Source organism: Tamandua tetradactyla, chromosome 14, assembly GCF_023851605.1.
Source record: "Tamandua tetradactyla isolate mTamTet1 chromosome 14, mTamTet1.pri, whole genome shotgun sequence".
Lineage (NCBI taxonomy): Eukaryota > Metazoa > Chordata > Mammalia > Pilosa > Myrmecophagidae > Tamandua > Tamandua tetradactyla.
The window spans coordinates 36172874-36199685 of NC_135340.1; the positions used below are offsets into that span (position 1 = coordinate 36172874).

General features: G+C 37.4%; 1 protein-coding gene and 1 non-coding gene across 2 annotated transcripts; one reads left to right on the top strand and one right to left on the bottom strand.

Moving 5' to 3' along the window:
• Positions 1–1767: 1767 nt before the first annotated feature.
• Positions 1768–4688, bottom strand: RNASE10 (ribonuclease A family member 10 (inactive)). Its single transcript, XM_077126540.1, has 2 exons — positions 4591–4688; positions 1768–2890 (listed from the first exon to the last, which is right to left on the bottom strand). The coding sequence occupies exon 2, from the start codon at positions 2883–2885 to the stop codon at positions 2244–2246; it is 642 nt and encodes a 213-aa protein (XP_076982655.1). The 5' UTR covers positions 2886–2890; positions 4591–4688; the 3' UTR covers positions 1768–2243.
• Positions 4689–19229: 14541 nt separating this feature from the next.
• Positions 19230–19332, top strand: LOC143656620 (U6 spliceosomal RNA). Its single transcript, XR_013162536.1, has one exon. It is a non-coding gene; the product is annotated as a U6 spliceosomal RNA (small nuclear RNA).
• The last annotated feature ends 7480 nt before the right edge of the window (positions 19333–26812 follow it).

Genomic DNA, 26812 nt, shown 5'->3' on the forward strand with positions numbered 1-26812 from the left:
CCTGATGCCTAGTTTTCTTTCTTCCCCTCCCACTTCTCCTTTTCTTGCTTGCCTTAGATAAGGCTGTTTCCTTTGACAGAAATTCCTCTCAGGAGTAGGAATCTGCCTAGGCCCGTTCCTCACCTCCACCCATTTCTCCACCCCATCTCCAAAAGATCAGGACACCCTGCAGATGCTGATAAACTTCCTGCCCAACAGCATTAATCCTAGGCAGTCATAGCCAGGAGAGTGACTCAGAGGTGTAAAGGAAAATGTTGAGTCAACAGAGTTTGGAAGAACTCTGGAAGCAACACATTCAATGGTTGCCGGCCTGCAAAAACAGGAACAGTGAAAGAAAGTGTAGAATATATAAATGAGGAAAGAGAGAAGGAAAGTAAAAGCCAGGTTAGGGTAAGCCAAACCTTCTCTTCCCTCCACTGTCACATTTATGTATGCCCCTGATTCTTGGGTGTACCATTGTATAGGAGGATGAAACAGAGAAAAATTCCAGGGAAAGCAAATCTCAAAGTCGAGTCAAAGGGGGACTCTTTTCAGCCATTTTCTCACATTCCCCTGCTGTAGGATGTCTCACTACACTATTTCTTCACAGACCTGAATTCAGAGGAAATATGCTGAGGTTAGGCATCTGCATACTCTAGTCATTCAACTCGTAAATTTATTTCCTCCCCTAGTAGACCCAATCCCTTCCCTGCAGATATTGTTCTTTTGCCAGCTTCCTTATTCTTCAGAACCCTGACAAACATCAAAGGGGAAGAAGAGGTGCTGACTAAAAATATGACTTCCTTTGATCCCATTACTTCCATATCTATTGAGCACATAATATGAGCACTATTCTGAGTTCTGAACCTAATTTGGAAAAATGACTCTCTGCTGCCTTACTGTCACAATTCACCCTCCCTCCAACTTCTTATACCAGAGCTCTTTGATCATCTCCTGCCTACTTAGCATAGAATAATTGACCCTATTATTCTGGTTCATATTAATTATTTCAATTATTTCAATTAATTTCAAATAACCAGGGAAAGTGAAGGTAGGGTCCAAAAAGAAGAAGAAAAGGAAAACAGGACAGAGAGAAAAAAGAAACAAAGGAATAAAGAGAGGCAGGCAGTAGAAGATGAGAGGAAAGCAAAAGGGCAGAGAGAAAAAGAAGCCAAGAGCACAAAAAGGACAAAGTTGAGGGGCTAGGGGAGGAGCACAGAAGAGAAAAGGAGGATGATATAGAAGAAAAGATTACCAGAGGACAGGGTGAGGGGAGACAATAAAGACAAATAATGCACTTATATAAAACTATGGCTAGGACTCAGACTAGGTGCTCAGAGAAGGTCATTCAATGCAGTGCTATCAACAACACACAACTGACAAGGGATAGAGAGGAGAGAACTTGCAATTTAAAAACAGCAGCAACAACAAAACACTTAAACCATCCTTGAAGCAAAGGAGAACTGGTAAGTACCTGGATCCATGCCTTTGGGAAGAAGCAAGAGAAGACCAATGTACCACTGGCACTCCTAGGAATGAGTTGTTTACTCACTTGTGGGTAATGAATAAATTTTTTGCCTGAAAAAAGAGCATGTGTCCTTCTGTTTGTACTAGAGGTAAGAGGTGTCCACTGGGTTAAGAAAAGAGGAGTGCTGCCCTTGCTCCAACACATGTTTGTAGTCTGTACTACCACAGTACCTTAAGAACAGATCCCAAGCCTGGATCCCTATATTTTTCCAAGCTCAGAAAGAGAAATCTGACACACAGGGTTCTCCAGTTGTAGCCACAGATAGAGTCACTTTAATAGCATCCACAGCAGAGATGTGCAGTTAGACAAAGCACAGGAGGTCTTTATGTTTGCACTAAAAGATCAGAACAGGGCACTGAAGAAGGACATGGGTAATGGAGGCATCAATTCTTCCAGTCCACATCCAAAGACCAGGAAACAGACTGATGACCAAGACCATGTCAGGAGCCAGAACAGCTCTTCGCTGTCTCTTTTCAGGGCAAGGACCAGGAGAAATGGAGAACCTAGAGAGATTGAACATCAGGACCCTATTTTCACACCTCTAATCTCAGGGACAAAACTCAAGTGGATTGACTCCTAGGACACAGAGGGATTCTATTTTCAGGGCACAGTGATAAAGCATAGTCCAGCCCCTCTTCCTAGGGCCACCTCTACAGTACACCTAAGAGGAGGAGAGGCAAGATGGATAAGGGGAAGTGGAAAAGGAAGAGGAGAAATAGGATGATTTCCTTCACTGTTAAGGGGTTAATTGGAACTTCATATCATTACAGGTCATAATAATGAACTTTTCCAAAATGAAAGTTATGTAGTTGCAGTAAGGAGTGATCTGGCCTGGTTTGGACAATTTGCAGAGTGTCAAATCAAAAGGGCGGGAGCTTTTGTGACATTTGCCTCCCTTGAGTTCACAGACAAAGGCAGGACTGTTACAGACAGATTTGACTGTGTCTGGATCCTCATGGATGAACATATAATGGGCTATGCAGGTATGGTTGTGCTCCTTCATCTTGTCTGCCATCATGGTATTGCATTCTCTGGAGGTCAGGTCAAGCCTAAGGTCATCTTTGTTGTTCTGAGAGAGAGTCTCAACTCTGAGCATCTTGCTCCCAACCTCATCTATGTTGGGGACCGTTTCTTCTGGCCAGTCAATTTGGGCCACTCCTGTGTCACTGAGCACCAGGGCGTCTGCAGTTCGGACACCTACTCCTTCCTCGGTGGCTTTAGCCTTGTCCTCTGAGTCACTGGACCAAAACTCATTCAATGAATGGTCACTGTCTTCCAGGACTGCTGCGGCCATGCGAAGCCCCAGGCCCAGGCCCATCCCCAGACCCAGCAGCAGCAGCAGCATCACAAAAAAGATCTGCACTAGAGTCAGCTTCATTTTTCCTGGAGGGGAGGAGGAAGATGGAAGACGAATTTGAAATAAAAATTGGCTCCAATAAAGAACTTAGAATTCCCTGAGCCTCAGGAACTAGTCCCTGGGAGTGTCACTTCTCCTTTCACCTACACCACTCCTGTTGTGGAAGAGATCCTTTCTCTTTCTTTTCCCATTTTTCTTGTCCCTCACAGCCAGTCTTTCTTGCTGCACAATAAGGTGTAAATCTTACAGAGCAGGAAGATGACCAGGGGGAGCATTTCTGAAACTGGGACCAGGAAAGTTGACCCCAATTCACTCTTAAACAGAAATGAGTTCCAAATAACCAAAGAGAAAGGTCAAGAAAACAAGTACAGTGTCACCCTCTCCATGAAAGAAATTCTTGTAGAAAGCCATATTCTCCATGAAGGACTAAAATTCCCATAAAAGGCTATCTGTTTATTCTTACTCTAAATTTACTTTTGGTCATCCCAATATCTATTACTCTCCTTGTTAACTACTCTCCTTCCAAAATATCAAAAAGAATAGAAAAGGTGTCATTGTCTGTTCTCACTTTTATACTAAGCCTAGGGGAAAGTTTCACATCTCAGTCTCCTGCTAGAGCTACATCTTTTTTGCTGCTGTTGTTCTTTCTTTCTGTATTAGAGAAATTGTGAGTTTACAGAATAATCATGCATAAGATATGAGATTCCCAGATGCCACTCCATTATTAACACACCGCATTGGGGTGGAATATTTGTTACAATTGATGATAGCACATTTTTATAATTGTTCTGTTAGTATAGTCCATAGTCCAACTTAGAGTTTACTGTTTGTATGATGCAATTCCATGGATTTTTTTTCTTAATTTTATTCTGCTACCATACATATAATCTAACACTTCCCCTTTTAATCATTTCAGGTATATATTTTAGTGCTGTTAATTATGTTCACAAATGTTTGTGCCACCATCACCACCATCCATTACCAAAACATTTCCCTCATTCCAAATAGGAGCCCTGTACATTTTAAGCCTTTAACATCCCATTCATGCCAGATCCCTTCTATTACTAAACTCTTCTAAACTCCTTATGGTACTGTTTATTAGTTTTAACTATGAGGAGAAAAAAGTGGAATGAGAATGAAACAACAACACACCAAACAATTGACCTGCTACATTCCTCCTGCTGACAAACAACCCAGTGAGAGCTGAGGAAAGGGGCAGATGTCTCTGTCCTGGTAAGCCAGCCCCATCTCCCATCAGATCGAACTTCCCTCCCAGAAAAAAAGAAATTGCTATAAAGTGCATTATTGAGATATATGATAAAGTTAGAATATAGTCTGTGGATTAGATAAAAGCACTGTGTCAATGTCTAATACCGAATTTGAAAATTATGCTCTAATATTTGCAAATAGACCAACCTTAGGAAATACATCCTGAAGTATTAAGGGGTGAGGAAGGATGATGCAGCCTGTTCCCATATGGTTCAGGAAATAAATTACATGTATCTGTGTACATGTGTGCTTACAGAGAAAGACTGGGAAAAATGATAAAACAAATGCAGGTAATTTTTTTAAAAAACACTGTATGTGGATTCAGAAGTTCTTTGCATTGTTTTTTTTTGCAGTTTTTCTAAAAAGTTGAAAACATCTCAAAAATTTTTTTTCAATAAAGAGAGAGAGAAATCTTCCCAAGTTGCTCCCTGGGGCACCCAAGTCCACTATGACTTACCTACACACCTAAGTACCTTCAAGGATTCTTGTTTTCTCCCCTTCCCCAAGTTCTTCCCTCCCAGGGTTTCCTTTCTCTGAGTAGTAACCAGGAGACTGGTCTGCAGAAAAAATGGATCATCTCCTTGTGCTCTACGTGCTTTTAAACACAGACTGGCTTCCTAAGGCCCCTCCCTTCCTACCCCCAACGCCCAGCACTGAAGAAACTCACTCAGCCAACTCTCCTTCCTGCTCCTACAAGCACTTTGAGATAAGGCTATGTGGGCACTGAGGCAGATCCAGACATCCAAGACAGGAAATGTTCACAGCCTGGGAAACTACAGACAGTTTTGTTTTGCCAATCAATTGTTCCGCTTCTTAGTTAAACCCACTCTTGTGGTTTATAGCAGTCTGACCTTGCCCATAAATTTCAAACCTACTCATTTCCTTACATCCTCCAATTGTACTTCATTTAACCCTTTCCCATCATATCTAGAATGTTAAGTTCTTTGGTCTTAATTTGGATCATCTGTCCAATATGGGTATTTTGATTTTATACATCTTACAGCTGTATCATGATATCACGTGAAGATTTGGAGTATTTGAGTCAACCATAAATTTTCACATTTAACATCCCAATCATGCCAGATCCCTTCTATTACTAAACTCTTCTTTACTCCTGAGTACGCCCTGTTTATTAGTTTTAACTATGAGGGAAAAAAAAGTGGGATGAGAATGAAACAACAACACACCAAACAACTGACCTGCTACTTTCCTCCTGCTAACAAACAACCCAGTGAGAGCTATCCTAGTCCTCCACTTTCCATGCATTCTCTCCATCCTCCAACCAATAACCACATTCCCATAAGAACATCTAGATTTCAAAAATCTGATCATTGAGCCCTAGATAAGAGAATAACTGAAGCAGCACTACCACTGTCAGTCCCTATAGACTGGCTGAGTAAAACCAGGAGGGTTACAATGTCGAGTCGAAGGTTCACTTTTTTTAGCTCAAGTTGAGATCATGATATTTTTAAAAGCACTCTGAAGACTATTAAAACACTATTAAAAATCATCTCAAAACACAGACAAGGTCTTTTGGAAGGATATTTTCCTTAATCATTCAGGCAGGGATTTTCAAATGGTGATCTGGGAGGCACTTCTGTCATCCGCAAAGTCCATCAGGCTGACCTTTTGCCATGCAAATGTTTATAATTTACAGTAATAATAATTGCTAAGTAATATTGAGCACTTACTTTGTGCTAGGCATTTATGCTATTTCACCCTTACAGTTTGCTTGTGTTATACCTTTTTGAAGTCCATTCTGCCCATTCATTCTGCTAAGGTTCTATTTGCAACATGAAGAGGGAATAAAGAATCTTCAGCTGAGCCCAGTAGCAGTCTGGGATCATCAGGAAAGCATGTTCAACTCCACGCATCACCCTCTTTATAACTGGAGTGTTTTGGTTACCATCAGGGATCACTGAAAGAGACAAGTTTTTCAAGATATTGAACATTAGGCTGTGAAGGACAGTGAGTGAATACAACGAAAGGACCTACATCAGTAGTCTAAGTTTAACCTTTAGACCAGACAGGTTTTTGGTTTTGCTTCCTTTTCTGAGGTTCAGTTTTCTCATCCTCTAAATTTGGAGAATAGTAGCACTTACCTCATAGAGATCTTGTGACTATTACATGAGACAATACATGTAAATAGCTGAATGTGTTAGTACTATTGTTGCTGCTGTTATACGGCAATTACCAACACATGCTCCATCACCAACATTCCTTTCAGCTTCTCCTAGATGCTGTCAAATAATATCCTAGAATCTCAGAGAAGAAATTAAGGCTTGTAGAGACTGGCCCTTCATTTTAAAATGAAAAATGCCATTCAAAGAGGTTAACGTTTGCCTCAGATGCTACGGATAAGTAGTGGCAGTTTTGATGTTTTAGTTACTATCAGAGTTCTCTGAGTTTTAGTTACTATCAGAGGAGAGAGAGAACAGACATCCTGATCAGAAAACTGGCAGTGAAGCCATCTGAGACTTAGAGTCTAAGTGCTATTTCTCATTGTAACTCAACCTAAAATATGGACTTTTGTTTCTGGTCAAGAGGGAAACACAGCAACTGGAGTTTGCCTGAAACTCACAAAAATGAATAAAACATGTTAGACAAGTTTTTCAAGATATTGAACATTAGGCTGTGAAGGACAGTGACCTCTGAGAGATGGGAAACAAATGCGGTGACTCCTATGATTTGCCCCAGCTTACTACCCAGAGAGAGTTTCCAAGAGAACAACAGGCAGGAAGAACCCAGGCAGAGTCTGTCAAGGAGGGAGAACCCAGACACAGGAGATAAAGCTGGGGGGCTGAGGAGGCCGAGGCAGTTACAGTTCACACGGCAGAATGCAAGAGAGCAGAGAGCTGCAGTGATGAGATATCACTACACATCTAACAGAATGACTAAAGAAAAAATAGTAATAATATCAAATACTAACAAAAATGAACAGAAACTGGATCTTTCATACTTCACTGGTGAGAACATAAAACAGCACAGTCACTCGGGAAAATAATTTGGCAGATTCTTAAAAAAATTATAAGCATATACTTACCATATAGCCAACAATCACATTTCTGGCATTTATCCCAGAGAAATGAAAGTGTATTTGTATTAGTTAGCGTTCTCCAGAGAAAAACAACCAACAGGACATATATGTATATATATACATACACATATATATATATGAAGAGATTTTTTTATAGGAATTAGCTCATGTGATCATGGGAATTGGCAAGTCTGAATTCCCCATCACAGGTCACAAGTTGGAAACTTATGAAGGTGATTTTGAATTCTCCAAGAGAAACTGGCTATCTGCAACAGAGCTAGAAATTCTATTTTCTCACTGCTATAATCATCAGTTCTCCCTTTAACTGATTTGATGAGACTGCTCTCATTGCTAAAAGCAATCTTCTTTGTTAATTATAGATGTAATCAGCCATAAACACAATCAGCTGACCAGTGATATAAAGCCATGAAATACCCTCACAGTAACAATCAGGCCAGTGCTTGCTTGACCAAACAACTAGACACCATAATCTTGCCAAGTTAAAGCATGAATTTAATCATCATAGAATGTCCTCACAAAAGCCTGTACATGAATATTAATAGCAGTTTTATTCATAATAGCCCCAAACTGGAAACAACTCAAATGTCCTTCAATAGGTGAATGGTTAAACAAAACATGCATGCCTTGGTTTTAGTTTCCTAGCTGCCAAAACAAATGCCATGCAATGGGTTTGCTTCGACAGTGGGAATATACTGGCTCACGGTTTTGAGAGTAGGAGAAGTCCAAAATCAAGGCATCATCAAGGTAATGCTTTCTCCCAGCAGACTGTGGCATTCTGGAGATGGCTGCCAGGGATTCTTGGGCTTTGGCTTTTCTGTCACATGTCAGTGCACCTTGTGGCCTCTCCTTTCTCCTCTGGGTTCTGGTGACTTCCAGCTTCTGGCTATTCCCATGTCTTTCTCTCTCTGTGACCTTTCCTACAGGGCCTTCAATAATAGGATTATGACCCATTTGATTCATTTGGGCCACACCTTAACTGAAGTGATCTCATCAAAAGGTCCTATTTGCAGAGGGGGCACACCCACAGGGATGGATTAAATGTAATGACATGTTTTTTTTCTGGGGTACTGAGCTCCCAGCTATCTCACAATGCAATACCACTCAGCATAAAAAGGAATGAACTATTGATATACACAACAACCTGGATGGATCTCAATGGCATTATGTTCATTATGCCAAGAGAAAAACATCCAATATCAAAAGGTCACATATTGTATGATTCCATTTATATGAATATGGAAGACAGATTAGTAGTTGCTAGGGGTTAGATAGTGGTGGGTAGGGATGTGGGTGTGATTATAAGGGGTAGAGCAAGGGAGATATTTGTGGTGATGGAATATTCTGTACCTTGATTGCAGTGTGATTGAATTATTCAATTCTACACATGATAAAATGACATATAACTATATACAATACACACAAACTCACACATTATGCTACTGTCAAATTTCTACTTTTGATGTTACACTATAGTTATGTAAGATGTTTCCATCGAGGGGAAACCTGAAAGTACATGGGACCTCTCTGTACTATCTTTGCACTTTCTGTGAATCTATAATTATATTTAAAAGTTTTTTTAAGAGTATCACATTCTCATTATAGAAGTTTTACATGGTAGGATAGAGAAAAATGCACATAAACACCCTCATCCTACTGTTGTTTACATTTTGGTGTAACTCTTTCCAGTCTTTCTCCCATACCACCCCCACCTGGTGGTGATGCTTATTAATTGAACATATCTATTAAAATTACAAGTTGACATGTCAAATGACATTTGAATATTATGGATATAGGAGTCTGGAGTTCAGGAGAGGAGTTTGAGCTGGAGTTATAAATCTGGAAGGCATCAGCATGTGGCTAGATATTTAAAGCCAAGAACCAATGAGTGAGAGTCAAAAGAAGGTTGTTCTTGTTTGATTTTGTTTTGTTTGTTTTTAAGATGGGAAAAACAACAGCTTGGGTTTTTTGGGGGGATTTTTTTTTTTTTTTTTTTTTTTTTTGCTGTTAATACCAAAGACCTAGTAGAGAGGAAAAAATGGATGATGCAGGAGAGAGAGGAGAAAATTGCTAGAGCAATGACTTTGAGTGAGAGAAAAGGATGGAAGATGGTACATAGGTAGGAATTTAGCCTTTGTTGGGTGCATAGACACTTTATCAATAGCAGTATAATAGAAGGCAGACCCTCAATTTAGCAGGGTAGACTTTTATATTTTTCTCTGTTTCGGTCCCCTACCTAGGACAATGGCACATCTCTTTTGGGAATCATCTTACATGGTGGTAACTAAATAGAATGGGTACAATCAAACACCAAGACTTCCCTTGGAGAAACAAAAGAGATGAGTGTCCTGTGCAATAGGTTGTCCAAAAGTCTGCACTAATCTCATCAGCATCTTTCTACATGAGGCAGGGATAGGAAATATCATGCACTGATTTCCAAATGTCAGTCTAGACCAGTGCTAGACTGGTGGCATTAGCATTCCTCAAGAAGTGTCGTAAAACCCAGATTCCCAGATCCTCACCCAAAGATTCACAGTCAATAGTCCAGGATGAAACACAGAAAACTATACACTTTAAAAGCAATTATGGTGATTCTGGGGACCACCAGCATAAAAATGGTATAGGCCAAATTTTGGAGCCAGGCAGACTGGGTTTAAATTCTGGTTCTGCTACTTCTTGCCTGTGTGACCTTGAACAAATTCCTTTTGATTCTTGGTTTTCTCATCTACAAAATGGTGAACATAAAAGCTACCCTACTAGCTTACTGTGAGAAGTTAATGTGATAATGTATGAAAAGGCTCATGGCAGGGGCCAGCACATAGCAGCTTTTCTATAAATATCAAATCTCATTAGCACATGCTTTCTTGCACACCAGGGTGGTATTCCTCTCTTCCAGGCTCTGTGCTTGGACCCACACTCCAGGGAGAGCCTCACTCTGCTCTTTCTCTGAATCCTTGCCTGGGTTTCATTAACATTGTCTGAAAGTTGTTTGGAGGCAATGCCCACCAGTATTATGGAGTTGTTATAGCATTAGCGTTAAGAATACAGTTATGGATCTAAGTCACCTAGGTTCAAGAACTGGCTCCACCACAAGCGAGTGGCCCAGTTGTTTAACTTCTCTATGCCTCAGTTTTCTCATAGAGTTTTGTGATGATTAAATGATTTAATATACTAAGAATTAAAACATATTCTGAACAGAGGCTCTCAATAATCATTAGTAATTATTATTATAGAGTTGGGTACAAAATACTGTTTATATGTTCAATAATTATTTCTCCCACAATTTCAGGTTTGCAAGTCTATCTCTAGGCTCTTCCAACACATTTGCTCATTAGCTTTACTTTTGGTCAGATTAGTCACAAAACAGGTTTTGAGCTGTGTAGTGACTTTTTAATTCTAGTTTTCATAACCTGGAGATCAGATGGTTGCTTTCACATGACATGTGTCTCAGGACTGGGGTTTGCTTTGTTTTACACTATCTTAACTTCTTATATTTTTCAAGAGCTATTTTGTAAACAGATTATGTATTTCTCCATTGAAAACATAATTTGAAAGAACAGCACAGTCCCTTCCTCCCCTCAAAAATGATAACTGATTCTCCCTGATACATATATCCCAGCTAAGAATTCAGAAACTCTTACTCAGTTATCTTACTTGTCAAGATGATACAGTTATTTTCCTATTCTCAGTAAGAATCTGTTCTCCTTTTTTACCTGGGATATAACTGGAAAAGTAGATTACACAACCAAGGCCTTGCCTAGAATGTCATATTTGGAAACAATTCTTGTTTAATCAGTTATGATGAGCCAGTACTTACAAAATCCTCCCAGAAATCTTGTCTCAGATCTCACTTAGTATGCCAACTTTGCAGGTGGTAAGGAAGGTTATTTCCTGGCAGGCCAAGAACCTTAAGAAATTGTGGTGACCTTGAGAAAAAGAAATCCATCCAATTTTATAAGTACTGCTGTGAAATCTGATGGAAAGGACTTCTTAGGATTTGTTTTCCTAAAATTAGGATAGCAAATAATAGGGGCTTTTAAAAGTCTAATCTGAGATTTCTTAAGAAAATGACAAGAAAGAAGTTAATTTTGTGGACTTCTCAATAATATATGGTGCTCCATAAAAAGGAATGAAATTCCGATACATGCAACTACATGGATGAACTTTGAAGTTATTATGTTGAGTGAAATAAACTAGACACCAAAGGACAGATTTTGCATCATCTCACTTATATGAAATTATCAGAATATGCAAATCATAGTCAAAAATTAGAATTCAAAGGCAGGTGTTGGGATAAGAAAGAGGGAGTTAATGCTTAATTGGTACAGAGTTTCTGTTTAGGGTGATGAAAAAGTTTTGTAATGGGTAGCAGTTATGATAACACAACATTATGAATGTAATCAACAACACTGAGTTGTATACTTAGCAGTGGTTAAAATGGGAAATTTTAGGCTGCTGTATTAGCTAGGATGCTCTAGAGAAACAGAATCAGCAGGAGATATCCATAGATATGAAATTTATAAAAGTGTCTCATATAACCATGGGAATGTAGAGTCTGAGTTCTGTAGGGCAGGCTGCAAGTTGGCAACTCTGATGAAGTTCCTCAACAAACTCTCAGGCGAGGCTGTCTGGGCATCCATGAGAAGGGAAGAGTCCAAAATCCATAGGGCAGGCTGTGAAGCTGGTAACTCCGATGAAGGGTCTGGACAAACTCCACAGGAGAGGCTCGCTGGCTGAAGCAGGAAGAGTGACTGTCTCTTCTGAATCCTCCTTAAAACCCTTCTGGTTATAAGAGTAAGCATCACTCATTGCAGAAGACACTCCCCTTAGTTGATTACAAAGCAATCAGCTGTGGATGCAGTCAACATAATCATGATTTAAGTCCATGAAATGTCATCATAACAGACAGGCCACTGCTTGTCTGACTGAACAACAGGCACCACCACTTAGCCAAGTTGACACATGAACCTGACCATGACAACTGTATATACCTTACCAGAATAAAAATTTTTAAAAATCCAGAGAACTGTACAACACAAAGAAGGGTGAACTCTAATTTAAACTATGCAGGCAAGTAAATAATATAATTATACTAATATTGCTTCATCAGTTGTGATGAGAGTGCTGAGCTCATGATGCTTGATTTCCTCTGCCTTACTTGAACATGGAGGCAGAGAGGGATTAAAGGTAACCTTATAGTTAGCTTTAAAGTACTCCAGCAAAAAGTGAGCAAATAAATAATAAAATCTGGAGGAGAAATGAAACAAGATGGGGAAATGTTGATTATTGTTGAACTTGGATGATGAGTACTTGAGGATTTATTATACTTTTCTCTCTCCTTCTGTGCATTGTTTCAGATTTTCCATAATAAAAGGTTTAAAAATAAAATAAAAGCAATTTGAGAGGGAAGGAAATTACAAAAGGGAAGCCTGTGAGGAAGGAAGTGAAGGATGAGTGAGTTCAGGCAGTTTTGTTTTGTTTTGTTTTGTTTGTACCCAGTTCAAATCACTCCCTGCTCCACCTTGCTTCCCTTGTCTGCCTGCCCAGTTCTGAGAGAGTCTGCAAACCACCAAAGGCTTCAGGGAAGAGTGAGACCAGGAAATAAAGTGCTCAGGTGGCATTGTTTCAGCTCTGAGTGCAGGGAAGCCAACCCCACCCCAAATACTGGCCCATTAGCTGAACCATAACAAGTATGGGTCTAGGCATGTCAGGTATTGTCATAAGTAGATGAGCATGGAATGCTCTAAGAGCTGAAGTGAAAGCAGAAATGGGTGCATGCGGCAGGGGTGCGGTTAGTGTTGGAGACCTGGGGTGAGACTCTAGGCAAGTGAAAATTACTGGACCTTGCATCTGTCATCCCCCTACAGTGATTCTGGAGGGAATCAGGAACAAGTAGAGTCAGCCTGGGCCTGGGAGAGAGGAATGCAGTGGGGATGGGTGGTGTTTCTTTGCATCAATAGCAAATACTCCTTCAAGGCGCCATGGTGCCAAAAATTTCAAATTTTGAGGAAAATGTACTGTTTTACTTATAAATCATCATATCACCTTTCCTGTTTGTATTAACATTTTAAAACTTACCAAAAATAAGTAAGTTTTTTTAATTTAAAATTTTTTAAAAATTAAAAAAATTTTTTGATTAGATTGAAATAGCCAGAGTTGCCACAAAGGTTTGATATAATTCAAATGAGATCCAATAAACTTAGTCCTAGTTAGCATGTTGAAACCTTATTTAGAGTAAATGTGTGGTTTCCACTGATATTTCTGAAATGTTGAAATCAGCTCACAAACCTCAATTTTTACATTTTTACACCTAGGAAAAATGTGTCTAATATTTTCGTTATTTTATTAGAGAAGTTGTGAGCTTACCACACCATCATGCATACAATACAGGATTCCTATGTACCACCCCGCCACCCACACCTTGCATTGGCATGGAGCATTTGTTACAACTGATAACAGCATTTTTTTATAGTTGTACTATTTTTAACAATAGTTACCTTTGTTACAAGTGATGAAATACTATTAAATAATATAGTCCATCCCCTACAATAGGATTCACTGTGTTTTACTGTCCTATGTTTTATCTTTTAATTTTTATTCTAGAAATCCATCTAGTACCATCACCAACATCCATTTCCAAACCTTTACCATCAACCTAAATAGAAATTATTTGCAAGTTAAGCAACAGCTCCCCATTCTCTAACACCAATCTATCTCCTGGTAACTTGTATTCTCGATGCTAATTCTATGAGTTTGCTAATTAGTTCTTAGCAGCGAGATCATACAATATTTGTCCTTTTATGTCTGGTTTATTTCAATCAACACAGTGTACTCAAGGTTCATCCTTTGTTGCATGCTTCATAATTTCATTCCTTCTTACTGTTGAATAATATCCCATTGTATGTTTGTACCACATTTTGTTTATCCATTCATCAGCTGAAGGACACTTGGGTTGTTTCCCTGTTCTTTGTATATTCTGGATATTAAACACTTATTATTCACAATTGTGAATAATGCCACAATGAACACCTGTGTGCAAATATCTATTCAAGTCCCTGTTTTCAGTTCTTCTGGGTATATACCTAGTAGCAGGATTGTTGGACCATATGGCAATTCCATACTTAGCTTCCAGAAGAGCTGCCAAACTCTCTTCCACAGTAACTACACCATTTTACATTCCTACCAGTGATGAATGAGTGTTCCTATTTCTCCACATCCTCTCCAACACTTATGTTTTCTGTTCTTTTAATAGTGACTATTCTAGGGGGTGTGAAATGATATTTCATTGTGGTTTTGATTTGCATTTCCCTACTAGCTAGTAATGTTGAGCATCTTTTCATGTGCTTTTTAGACCTTTGTACTTCCTCTTTGGAGGAAAATCTATTCAAGTTTTTGTTCATTTTTTAATTGGGTTGTTTGTCTTTTTATTGTAAAGTTGTAGGATTTCTTTATATATTCTTGATATTAAACATTTATCACATATGTGGTTTCCAAATATTTTCTCCCATTGCCTATGTGTCTTTTCATTTTTGTGGCAAAATCCTTCAATACACAAAAGATTTTAATTTTGAGGAGGTCCCATTTATCTATTTTTTCTTTTGTTGCTAGTGATTTGGGTGTAAAGTCTAAGAAACCAATGCTTTCCTACATTTTCTTCTAGAAGTTTTATAGTCCTTGTTCTTATATTTAGGTCTTTGATCCAATTGGACTTAATTTTTGTATATGGTGTGAGATATGGGTCTTCTTTCATTCTTTTGCATAGATATCCTGCTTTCCCAGCACAATTCATTGAAAAGACTCCTTTTTTCCCAGTTGAGTTGACTTGGCAGCCTTGTCAAAAATCAATTGGCCATAGATATGAGGATCTATTTGTGAATTTTCAACTTGATTCCATTGGTCATTGTAGCTGTCCTATGCCAGTACCATGCTGTTTTGACCACTGTAGCTTTGTAACATGCTTTAAAGTGAGGAAATATGAGTCCTCCAACTTTGTTCTTTTTCAAAATGTTTTTGTCTATTTGGGGCCCCTTAACCTTCCAAATAAATTTGATAATCGGTTTTCCATTTATGTAAAGTAGGCTGTTAGAAATTTGAATTTAATTTTCTAATTCATTGAATTTTTAAATCATTTTGAGTAGAATTGACTATCTTAATGATATTTAGTCTTCCAATCCATGAACACAGAATGCCCTTTGTAGTTCTCTGTGTACAACTCCTTTATTTCCTTAATTAAATGTATTCCTATATATTTCATTCTTTTAGATGCTATTTAAATGGAATTTTTTTCTTCATATTGCTCATTTCTAATGTATAGAATCATTACTTATTTTATGTGTCCATCTTGTATCCTACCACTTTGCTGAACTTGTATATTAGCTCTGGTAGCTTTGTTGTAGATTTTTTGAGACTCTCTAAATATAGGATCATGTCTTCTGCAAAGAGTGAAAGTTTTACTTCTTCTTTTTTGATTTGGGTGCCTTTTATTTCTTTTTCTTTCCTAACCACTCTGCCTATAACTTCCAGCACAATGTTGAATAACAGTGGTGACAGTGGGCCTCCTTGTCTTGTTTCAGATCTTACAGGGAAAGCTTTCAGTCTTTCACCATTGATTATGATTAGCTGTGGGTTTTTCATAAATGCCCTTCATCATGTTGAGGATGTTTTCTTTTACCCCTACTTTTTAAAGTGTTTTTATCAAGGAAGGATGCTGGATTTTGTTAAATGCCTTTTCTGTGTCAATTGAGATGAACCTGTGGGTTTTCTTCTTTGTTTTGTAAATGTGGTATGTTACATTAATTGATTTTCTTGTATTGAACCACCCTTGCATACCTTGGATAAAACCCCACCTGATCATGGTGTATAATTCTTTTAATGTGCTGCTGGATTTGATTTGCAAGTATTTATTGAAGATTTTTGCATCTGTACTCATAAGAGAAATTGGTCCTTAATTTTCTTTAACTTGGAACTGTACAACATACTGAACCTTTTTGTGGATGACTGTGGTTCATGTTGCTAAATATAAGAATGTTCTTCCATGAAAAGAACAAATGTACATCACTATTATAAGGTAATAATAATAAGGTGGTATATGGGAAAAACACAACTAATACAAATTATGGTCTCGATTTAACAGTAATATTATAATATTCTTTAATCAGTTGTAACACAAAGGTACCACATCAATGCTAAGTGTCAATAACGGGGACAGAAGAGGTATGGGATTTTTGTTTTTGAAGCAATGAAAATGTTCTCAAATTGACTGTGGTGATGAATGCACAACTCTCTGATTATACCGAGAGTCATTAATCACACACTTTTAATGAACTGTGTGGAGTGTGAATAAAACAAGTTTTTTAAAAATGTGTCGATTTTATCTATGAAAATGAGAATCACGTGTTTAAAGAAAAAGTCTCCTGGAAAAAAAATAAAGGTAGACTCGGGTGTCCCTCAATATGTAAACCGGATATTTTCCATAGAGAAAGAATCATCCCACGGGAAGAACAACTAAGCTAAAATTCCAGGGGAAAGGGCTTGCTTTCTCTTCACGAAACTGCATCCAGTACTCTGGTGAGGCAATGGTGGTAGTGGCAGCAGTAGTGATCCAAGGAGCCCAGGCTTTTTCCATGTGAAGCCCATATACCTTGGTAGGGGCACCAGATGGATAAGGCAATCGTATCAGCATGATGCTCCTAAAGGACAGATTACAGAGCAAAGGAAAGGATCCATTTTCCAAGGAGTAACTACCTTTTCTACACTTGCTTGAGATCAGGGACCAAGTCTACTTGTGTACCCTGGCACAGAAGTTAGCACAGAACAGGTGGGGAGAGAGGGAGAGAGAGATAGAGAGAGGGAGAAAAAGATGGTGGAAAGGAGGGAGATGGGGGACTCCCGCAGGATGATCTAGCTCACAGCCTGGAGCAGAGCAGTTAAAGTGAGCCTACAGGGGATGATCTCCCAGTTTCTCATGCTCAGAGAGTTTCTTTCTGACTCCTGCTATTATAAAAGTTGCTTTGACCTGGTTGGCAAAACAAGTGATTGAGATTCTATCCTTAAGATTAGAACTAAAGAAATAAGAAAAGGGAACGCATTTAGAATCCATAGGTAAACATATTAAATTATTTTTTTAATTAATATTGGTCTTTCCAGGCGGGATAATGGTAATTGTATTATGTAGGAGAAAATCTTTACTCTTTGAGATGCATGTTGATTTATGTAAAAGTGAAGGGACATGATGCCTGCAGCAACTTTCATTCAAATGGCTCAGTAAAAAAATGTCTTGTGTGACAAAATGTTAATAGCTGATGAACTAGGTGAAATGTCTATTAACAATCCTAACACTATTCTTTCAATTTTTCTATAGACTTGAAGATTTTCAAAGTAAAAAACTGAAGTAAGAAATAAACATTTAAAATTTTTCAGAAAAAAAAGAACAAAATACAAATACTCATAATAAGACCCAAATTGTTTTTTGTGTTGTCCAATTGTTCTATATTAGCATTTATTGTTTTAATAATCACATAAGATTTTTATTTTAAAATTGAAATTTAAGTAGTTTTTTGTTTTTTTCTTTTAAGGCTACAGCAAAGTCTCCTTTCCTTTCTTCCCCTGTGGCCCCTCTCAGTGCACCAAATCACCTCCCGTTCCCCACCCTGGACCTCTACAAACCGCATTACTCAACAAGTGCTCCCATGCGTATCATTAGTTCCACAGCCTTCTTCTCCACTTTCCTCATAAACTATTACCCACGCAAAACATACTCCTCTAAACTGCTCTCCCAGAACAAATGGCTTTGTCCATAAACTTCATTCATGGTAGAGTGCACCTCCATGCCAGGCTTCCACGCACAAACCCCCTGTTCCCAAAGTTCCTCTGTAACCCTACTCCCCACATCCTGAGTGAGTCATGCCCTTCATTTTCTGGTGTCAGCTTTTCTGCAAATTGAGTTTCTTGTGGTGCGCTGTGAAAATTTTTCAATTGCTGCGTAAAAGGTTGCCCTTCTCTGACAGGTGAATGGAGACGGTAAAGTATTACCAAATTTGTTTGGGATCTGTCAAATCTCCCTACTCTGCCTGCCCTAACTTCCCAACCCCCTAGCTCCCACCCTACTGAGGGTGCAGCAGAAATGGATATGGATGGATATACAGCTACTATAACATGAAGTATGGTGCGCGGGGGGGTCTGCACTGTCATTATTCAGACTTGTGCAAGCTACAGCCTTAATGTTTCAGATGACATGATTAGAAAGGAACTTAAGAGGTCGTAAGGTCAAAGATTCTCTCTATAGCGTGGGAAATATTCATCCTGCCGCTGTTTCAACACTTCAGGAGCATAAGTCAACAATTTCTCTATTGTAAAACTCTTTGAATATTGAGTGGAATCTCTCTCCCTTTTCCTAGTCATAACTTTCCTAAGTTGCATAGAATAAATTTGATTCTTCTCCTACATAAATGATCCTTTAAAAATAATAAGAGCATGTTTCTTGATGATGATTGTATAATGGTGTAGCTTTCACAGTGTGACTGTTTGATTGAGAAAACCTTGCCTATGCTCCTTTCATCTACCTTGTCAACAGATGAGTAGAACATATGGAATAAAAATAAATAATAGGGGGAACAAATGTTAAAATAAATTTAGTTTGAAATGCTAGTGATCAATGAAAGGGAGAAGTAAGGGGTATGGTGTGTAAGGGATTTTTTTTTCTGTTTTTGTTTTATTTTTCTGTTGTCTCTTTGTTTCTTTTTCTGAATTGATGCAAATATTCTAGGAAATGATCAGGATGATGAATCTGCAGCTATGTGATGATATTGTGAATTGCTGATTATATATATAGAATGGAATGATAACATATTGGGAATGTTTATGTTTCTTTCTGTAATTTTTTATTAATAAAAAAATTAAAAATAATAATAATAAGAGGGCGGGCCACAGTGGCTTAGTGCCAGAGTTCTCGCCTGCCATCCCAGAGACCTGGGTTCGATTCCCAGTGCCTGTCCATGCAAAATAAATAAATAAATAAAATAAAAATAAAAATAATAGAAGACGTGCTCACCTAGGCAGCACATATACTAAAATTGAAGAATACAGAGATTAGCATGGTCCCTGCACAAGGATGACATGCAAATTCGTGAAGCATTCCATATTTAAAAATAAAAAATAAAAAAATAATAGAAGACATGTGAGCCATCAATTGCACACCAAGTATGGAATGTTCATACGTGTTCTAGCTTGCTAGCTGCCAGAATGCAATATACCAGAAACAGAATGGCTTTTAAAAAGGGGGGAATTTAATCACTTTCTAGTTTACAGTTCCAAGGCTAAGAAAATGTCCCGATTAAAACAAGTCTATAAAAATGTCCAATCTAAGGCATCCAAGGAAAGATACCTTGGTTTAAGAAGGCTGATGAAGTCCAGGGTTTTTCTCTCAAGTGAGAAGGTACGTGGCAAACACAGAGTTTCTCTCTCAACTAGAAAGGTACGTGGTGAACATGGTCAGTATTCCTCTCTCATCCGGAAAGGCACATGGCGAACACAGCATCATCTGCTAGCTTCTTCTGGCTTCCTGTTTCATGAAGCTCCCTGGGAGACATTTTCCTTCTTCATCTCCAAAGGTCGCTGGCTGGTGGACTCTGCTTTGCATGACTATGTCGTTCTGCTCTGCTCTCTCTGAATCTCTTTCATTCTCCAAAATGTTCCCTCTTTTATAGGACTCCAGAAATTTATCAAGACCCATCCAACTGGGTGGAGACATGTCGTCACCTAATCCAGTTTAACAACTACTCTTGATTAAATCACATCTCCAGGGAGATAATCTGATTACAGTTTCAAGCATACAGTATTGAATAGAGGTTGTTCTGTCTTTATGAAATGGGATTTAGATTAAAACATGGCTTTTCTAGGGGACATACATCCTTTCAAAACAGCACAATATGTTAAGAATGTGTTTTATGTTGTTTGGTTTTATCAATAAAAATTTAAAAATATAATAAAATTTTAAAATAATAAAATAATAGGAGGTAGCTCCTCGCCACCCATTTCGTTTCCAATCCATGGCCAAGCTTAATACACCATGGACCTTTTATATATATATATATATATATATAATATAATGTAAAAGGTCACAGCCTAAGTATGTGACCTATTTCCACACATTCCCATCCTCAAAACTCTATAGATCCAAAGGAACAAAGATAATCTTTCTCTAAGCTCCCCTTTTATTGTCTGAAAAAAAGGAAAATGAGAATAATATTAATAATACATACTCAAGGGACTTTACACTTGTCAAAACTAAAAAGGACAAAGAATGCAAAATCTGTAAGTAAAATCTTACAAAGAATGTAAAACACTATGAACCTATTACCTGCTGTGGTTATTCACAATAAAGTTTCGATTGCAGCATTAATATCTTCCTCCCTCCCATGATAGTTTAGGATAAGACCCTTCCCTAGCTGATTTTGGGGGGTAAAGCTTGGCCACAAATATTTGGATTCAACATCATGGTCCTTTTGGAATGATCATGGTAGCTATTCATAATAACAATGATCTAGCCTCGTTCTTTTGTTATAATACCTCGTCGCAATAGATATAATTTCCCTTTGCACAAGACATTCCTCCACACTGAACCAGCCCTGTAATTGTTGCCCTCCCTTCAGGGCTCAAAGCTGTACCACACTACCAAAGTGCAGCCTCAAGTCTAGAGCTTCTGGGGTTTCTAAATTGGATTTCAGCAGGGAGGCTCTGGGGAGAAAAGGCTGCCTTCCCACTAAGATTTTAGAAGAGACTGCAAAGAGTTGTTGCCCTGCAGGGACCACCTTGCAGAGTTCACTACCTATTCCCTGGCTCCACTGCCCTCTTAAGAACAACTATCAAGTCAAAGCCAAGCTCCCAGTCTTGGCTAGTTTCCTTCCATAGTTAAGGATCCGTGTTACATAGCACAGTTTTACCTCTGTTATGATCCAGGTATAGGGTACGGTACCAATAATCAATTAAAGGTTCTATAACCAGGATTATTTTGTGGGCTCAGTGTTGGCTGTGAGGCAGGGACAGTTGTTTGTTGAAATCTCCCATTCTTTTGGAAACAACATGAAGTTTTCCCCTTGTTCACAGGGTATATCTTATTATGCCCAGTACTGTTGAGGGAAATTTCTTCCCCAGTGTTGCTTCCTATGAAACGGAGCTCAAACGATATTAAAGAATGATGAGAAAGAAAGAAAGCCAGAAGGAAAGAGACAGATGGGTTCAGGGGGGTCTGAAGCTTAGCCATAACAGACAGCAGACAACTTTATCCTTTACTAGTTCCTGCTTATGTACTGCAGGGTTAACGTGACTAAAAGCATACATACATTTCATGATAAAACAGAGTGCCTACTTCTCAGCATATTACTCCCTACATACAAGAGATAGCTAACAAGACCTTGGGGTTTAAGAAAAAAACAAACATTCTCTCCCTCCCAGGCTGTCCTCCAATTAAGCAGATAGCAGTCTCCACAGTTTATTGCTGACACCACTCTGAAGCCAGTTGCTCGCAATAAATTCCGCAGGTTTTCCATTAACCCTTGGCTCCTACATTTCACCATTTTTATTTTATAAGCCAAGGTGACTGTGCCTGTCTTAGGTTGCCCTTAGGCTCTGAAGTAAGGGTCTTACCCATCATTGGCTACCAGTCAAGCTCTCTGACTTTGATGCAGGAGGGAGCCCAGGGCTTTCGCCAGAATCACAGTGTTAGCACAGCTCTGCTTAGTGGTGCGGCTTGCTACTTTGAACATTTGTTGTTTGACACAACTGAGGAGGAAGAGAAAGAGTATAAACAGCTCCAAACCTAAGCCTATAGTAGTCAAAAACTGATGTGATTTCCACCAGTAAACAGGATTAAGATTTTTCAGCTTTGGGCAAGTGATTGTATAACATCATCTCCATCAGTTATATGTCAATTACTCTGAGATATTTCTAATACCTACTTTTGTAATTTTAAAATATCAAGACTTAAACTATCCGAATGTCCCAAAAGATGCCTTTTACCTTTTCCCATTCTATTTCAGAATGATTATATCTTAAAGGGTTAATTCAAAATTGCTCTCATTCCAGTCACATTTTAAACTTCGTAAAAAAAATGTAAATTATACATTTGATCTCCAATATGAACCAATGCTGTCTCTATATCATTTAGTCTATTATTAATTTGCTCATCAATATGAGATTGACTATGCCATAGTTCACTGGCATTTTTATGCCACTCTTTAACATAATACTGTGTCCGTATAGTTTGATGCAACACAGTTCCAGAGACCACAGCCACTGTGATAATTCCAATGATTCCAATGACAGCTGCAATAATGAGTCCAATTAGTCTCTTAGTCCTTTTCAGATATTCTTTTGCCAAATGGATCAGGACTTGTATTTCTGGAGAGGATTACCAGGATCTTGACATCTGCACCAGCAGCATACCTCTTCTTTTCCTTGCTGCTACAATAGTCTCATTTTCCTGCAACATAAATGCTTGGAGGCAAGTGAATAGAAAACAATTCTCACAATTAAAAGTTTGATTTCTTATATGCATATGACTTTAACAAATACATATGGATCTCTAGTACATATTTGCATATAATGTCTATGGCTGCTATTTTAAAAGAAGTTACAGTTACTAGAATTTGCTACAAAAATTGATCCCGGTCCTAGGAAAATTTTCCATAAATTTCTCTGATTAATGTTATATTTATCATCCCATGGATTTGGCACAAATTGTCCTCTATGTATTAAACTCTGATTTAGCTTGCCTGTCCATATAGTCTCAGTTATCTTCAAGTTAGAGATGGGAAGCCCCACAGGGGTTGCATCTCTTACAATTCCATAGGAATTATTAATTATGATAACTGCTCAATCCATATGACGTAATTGCCATCAATTCCAACTTTCTTTCCCATCTAACAGGCAAGTATCATTTGATTCCATAGAGTTAAAAGAGGGATATACATGTAGGTAATTACAAGCATCATTCTTGATCTTAAACCATGTAGTTTGATTATTTGTTGTCATACACGGTAATTCATTACCTATGCATATGGGTCTTTCTAAAAATGAAAGAGTTAAATTTGATGCCATTTTTCTTCTTCCTTAAGTAGTTTAGAAGCTTTGAATCTACTGGACCTGGGAATCTTAAACTTGTATTCAGATATTTTGGTAAAGTTGGATTGGCCCCTGTTAGGGCTAGCAGTAAAGGTGGGTTAGGAATATAAGCCCAATAAGTATAGTTATGTCTATATGTATAGACATATAGACATATAGACTATACATATAACTATGTATAGTTAAGTATAGCAATTAAAGTTATATGTCCTATAATATACATTACCCATTTAGTTATTTTCGTCCGGGTCGACATGTCTGGGTTTTATTCTCTTCGAGGGAATCCAAACTGAGGTTCCGTCATCTGCAATGATAAGAGCAAATTCCCTACCCCACACCTTTATCATGCCTGGTTTCCATAACTCATCTTTAACATCTTTCCAATAGATCGGCTGCAGCTGCAGTTCTGTTTGTCATATCACTTTTATTCTCCAAATTATTAAAATGTTGTTCTGCAGAAGTCTGTGATGAATTATTATAAATGTTTAAAAAATTTAAAGTAAACAATGCTTCTGTTAATTGATCTTTAGGTGTACTTATTTTCAAAACATCATCCTCCTGATCATCATCTCCCCCTTTTATTTTATAAGCATAGGCTTTAGCGTCGGTTTGTTCATTCAATAATTTATTGCCCAGAGGGATTATGTGGAATTCCTGTCATATGAGTATGCAAATGCTTCCCTCTATAAACAGGACCATTGTCCATTTTATTAGATTGAGGGCATCCCATAACAGCAAAAGCATTAAATAAATGTGATCGAACATGACAGAAACGTTCTCCAGATTGTGTGGTAGCCCAGATGAAATGAGAACAGGTGTCTATGATAACATGTACATATTGCATTTTACCAAAATGTGAAATACGAGTAACATCCATTTGCCATAATTCATTTGCTTTTTGATCTCGAGGATTAACCCCTGATGCAAATGGGACTGCATTTAAAGGTTCACTTGTTGGACAAGTTCTAATAATGTCCTGAGCTTGCTGCTTAAAGATGGAAATTTCTTTTGCAGCCCTTTTCTATTAATATGAGTTAATTTGTGAAATGTTGTGGGATCCTGAATTACCCCCCCAAGAGCATCTGCTTGCTGATTTTGTAATGACAAAGGCCTTTAAGATTAGCATGAGCTCTTATATGCATGATAAAAAGAGGAGTAATTTGACTTTTTATTAATGTTTGTAAATGTAAAAACATTCGGGACAGTTCATCTCCTTCAAATGTCTCAATGTGAGTGACTGTTTGGCAGACATGTTTAGAATTAGAAACAATATTAAGAGATCTCAGAAAGTTTTGCAATACCTGAATTACAACTGCTAATTCAGTGCGCTGGGCTGAGGTATAAGGTGTTTTCCAACTTTTATTTTCCCCTGGAGTGACATATGCAGCCTGCCCATTATTATTACTATTAGTAAACACAGTAATAGTTCCCTCCAGTGGGGAAGCCTAAACTCTTTTAGGCAAAATCCATTGTGTTCTTTTTAGAAATTGTAAAAGTTTATTTATTTAAAAAAATTTAACAACAAACGAACAAAAACATTTCTAACATATTATTCCATTTTATATATATATATATATATATATATATAATTAGTAATTCACAACATTATCACATAGTTGCACATTCATTATTATGATTAAGAAATTGTAAAAGTTTTGACATAGATAAATGATTATCAATTTGTCCTTTAAAATTATTTAATGCTATTTGCCAACAGATATTGAAGATAAATAGACTTTGATCCTCTCCCTTTGTGAGATCACACACTATGAGATTAGGATCATTTCCTCTTAATTGATAGTATCTTTGGTGACCTTTGGCTATTAAAGAAATGATTTTTTGCAAATATGTATTTAAATGTTTTTGTGGATTGTTTGGTTAAAAAAATCCATTCTAAAACACCATCTTGCCAAAATAGGCCTGTGGGAGATTGCAAGGTAAATAAAATAATAAAATCAACAGGCTTTTCTAGATTTATTTAATAAGCTGTCCTTTTTGAATGCATTGTTTAATTAATTGTAAATTTTGTTCAGCCACAGCTGTTAACTGCCTTTTGTTTAATAAATCAGAATTTCTTTATAAAATATCAAACAGATTCTGTAACATATAATTTAGAATCCCTAAAGTGGCAGGTAGCAGAAGTGAAAGCAGAGTGTCAATAGTGACATGTACCTAGTAAATGACCAGATTTTGTAAAATGAATTCATTGGATTGATTGAAAAGGAATGTAGGAATGAGGATTTTTTTATAATCGGCTGTGCATTTTTGGTAATTTTAAATATATTGCCTGTAGTTTTTATGATATTTTCCCTTAATGGTGGTCAAATCCCAATTTGCTTACATGACCGGACCCAGTTGGGTCCTCTGGAAACTGGCTAGGGACCAAGAGGAGCTTTCTGGGACCTAGATATTTTTATTAAAGTGCACCTCCTTCTGGGAGGGTAGCCAGTCCTCCCAGCTAGAGTGCACGTTTTAACTGGTTTTTACCAAGGTCAGGTGATAGCAATATCAGTTGCATGTAATGGCAACATCAGGTGAATAGAACACATTCCACAAGTATATTTTTTCCTTGCATTTAGCTTTTGAATTTGATTTGCTCCCAACATAAGCCATGGTTATTTTGGGATAAATTTAGTTTATACATAAGTAGTTTATATAAACACTGGACAAAGCATTAAAATATTTTCGCTTAAAGGAATTTAGGTATTTATATGATTTGAATATTTTTTAGCCATTAATAGATCCATTTATAGCAATACTATTTAGATTAATAGATTAAGCCACCTGGTTTAGGACAAGAAAAGAAACAGTTTCTTGCCAGTATAATGATAACCAGGAGAAAATCAATATTTTTAATACAGAGAACGACATGATAAAAGTTAACATAAGTTATTTTGATAAAACACAGACTTTTTGCTTTTTACATGATTATTTAGAAAAATTTTTTTTATATCTTTTCATTAGAACAGGCTAAGAGTCCAAGAAAATGTTGTCATTTTAAACTCATTAAATCATTTTGATTTTGACCATAATTTCCATTTTTACAAACTCTTAGCAATTATTATATTAGTTCAGGCTTTGTCTTATGTTTTTCTCATTTTGTAACAGTTATTCATTTCATCTTAGGATAAAGCTATTCTGTTTTTCCTATTGATAAAAATACATTGTTCATATTTTTTATACTTAAGTCATTATTTTAAATAAATATTTTACCATATATAATTACCATCGAAATTAAATTTGTTAAAATAATGTTAAATACCTAAAATACTTTAGTTAATGCATATTTGAAACATCAACATATAGTTTTTAACAAGAATTTTCAGTTTTAAAGTTCTGAAAAAGTATTTTTTTTTTTCAAATATGAATAGGAACTGAACTCATGGCCAGTTTCCAAATTGCTGTTTGTCAAGGATATAAATTAACAAAAGGAGATGGGGCTGCCATTCCTATTTCTTGTCACAAGATTTTATTTGTAGCATTGGTATAAATTTCAGTAGAACAA

What these genes read in the sequence shown, in the direction of transcription:
- RNASE10 (XM_077126540.1), bottom strand. Translation starts at nt 2,885, where the DNA reads ATGAAGCTGACTCTAGTGCAGATCTTTTTTGTGATGCTGCTGCTGCTG.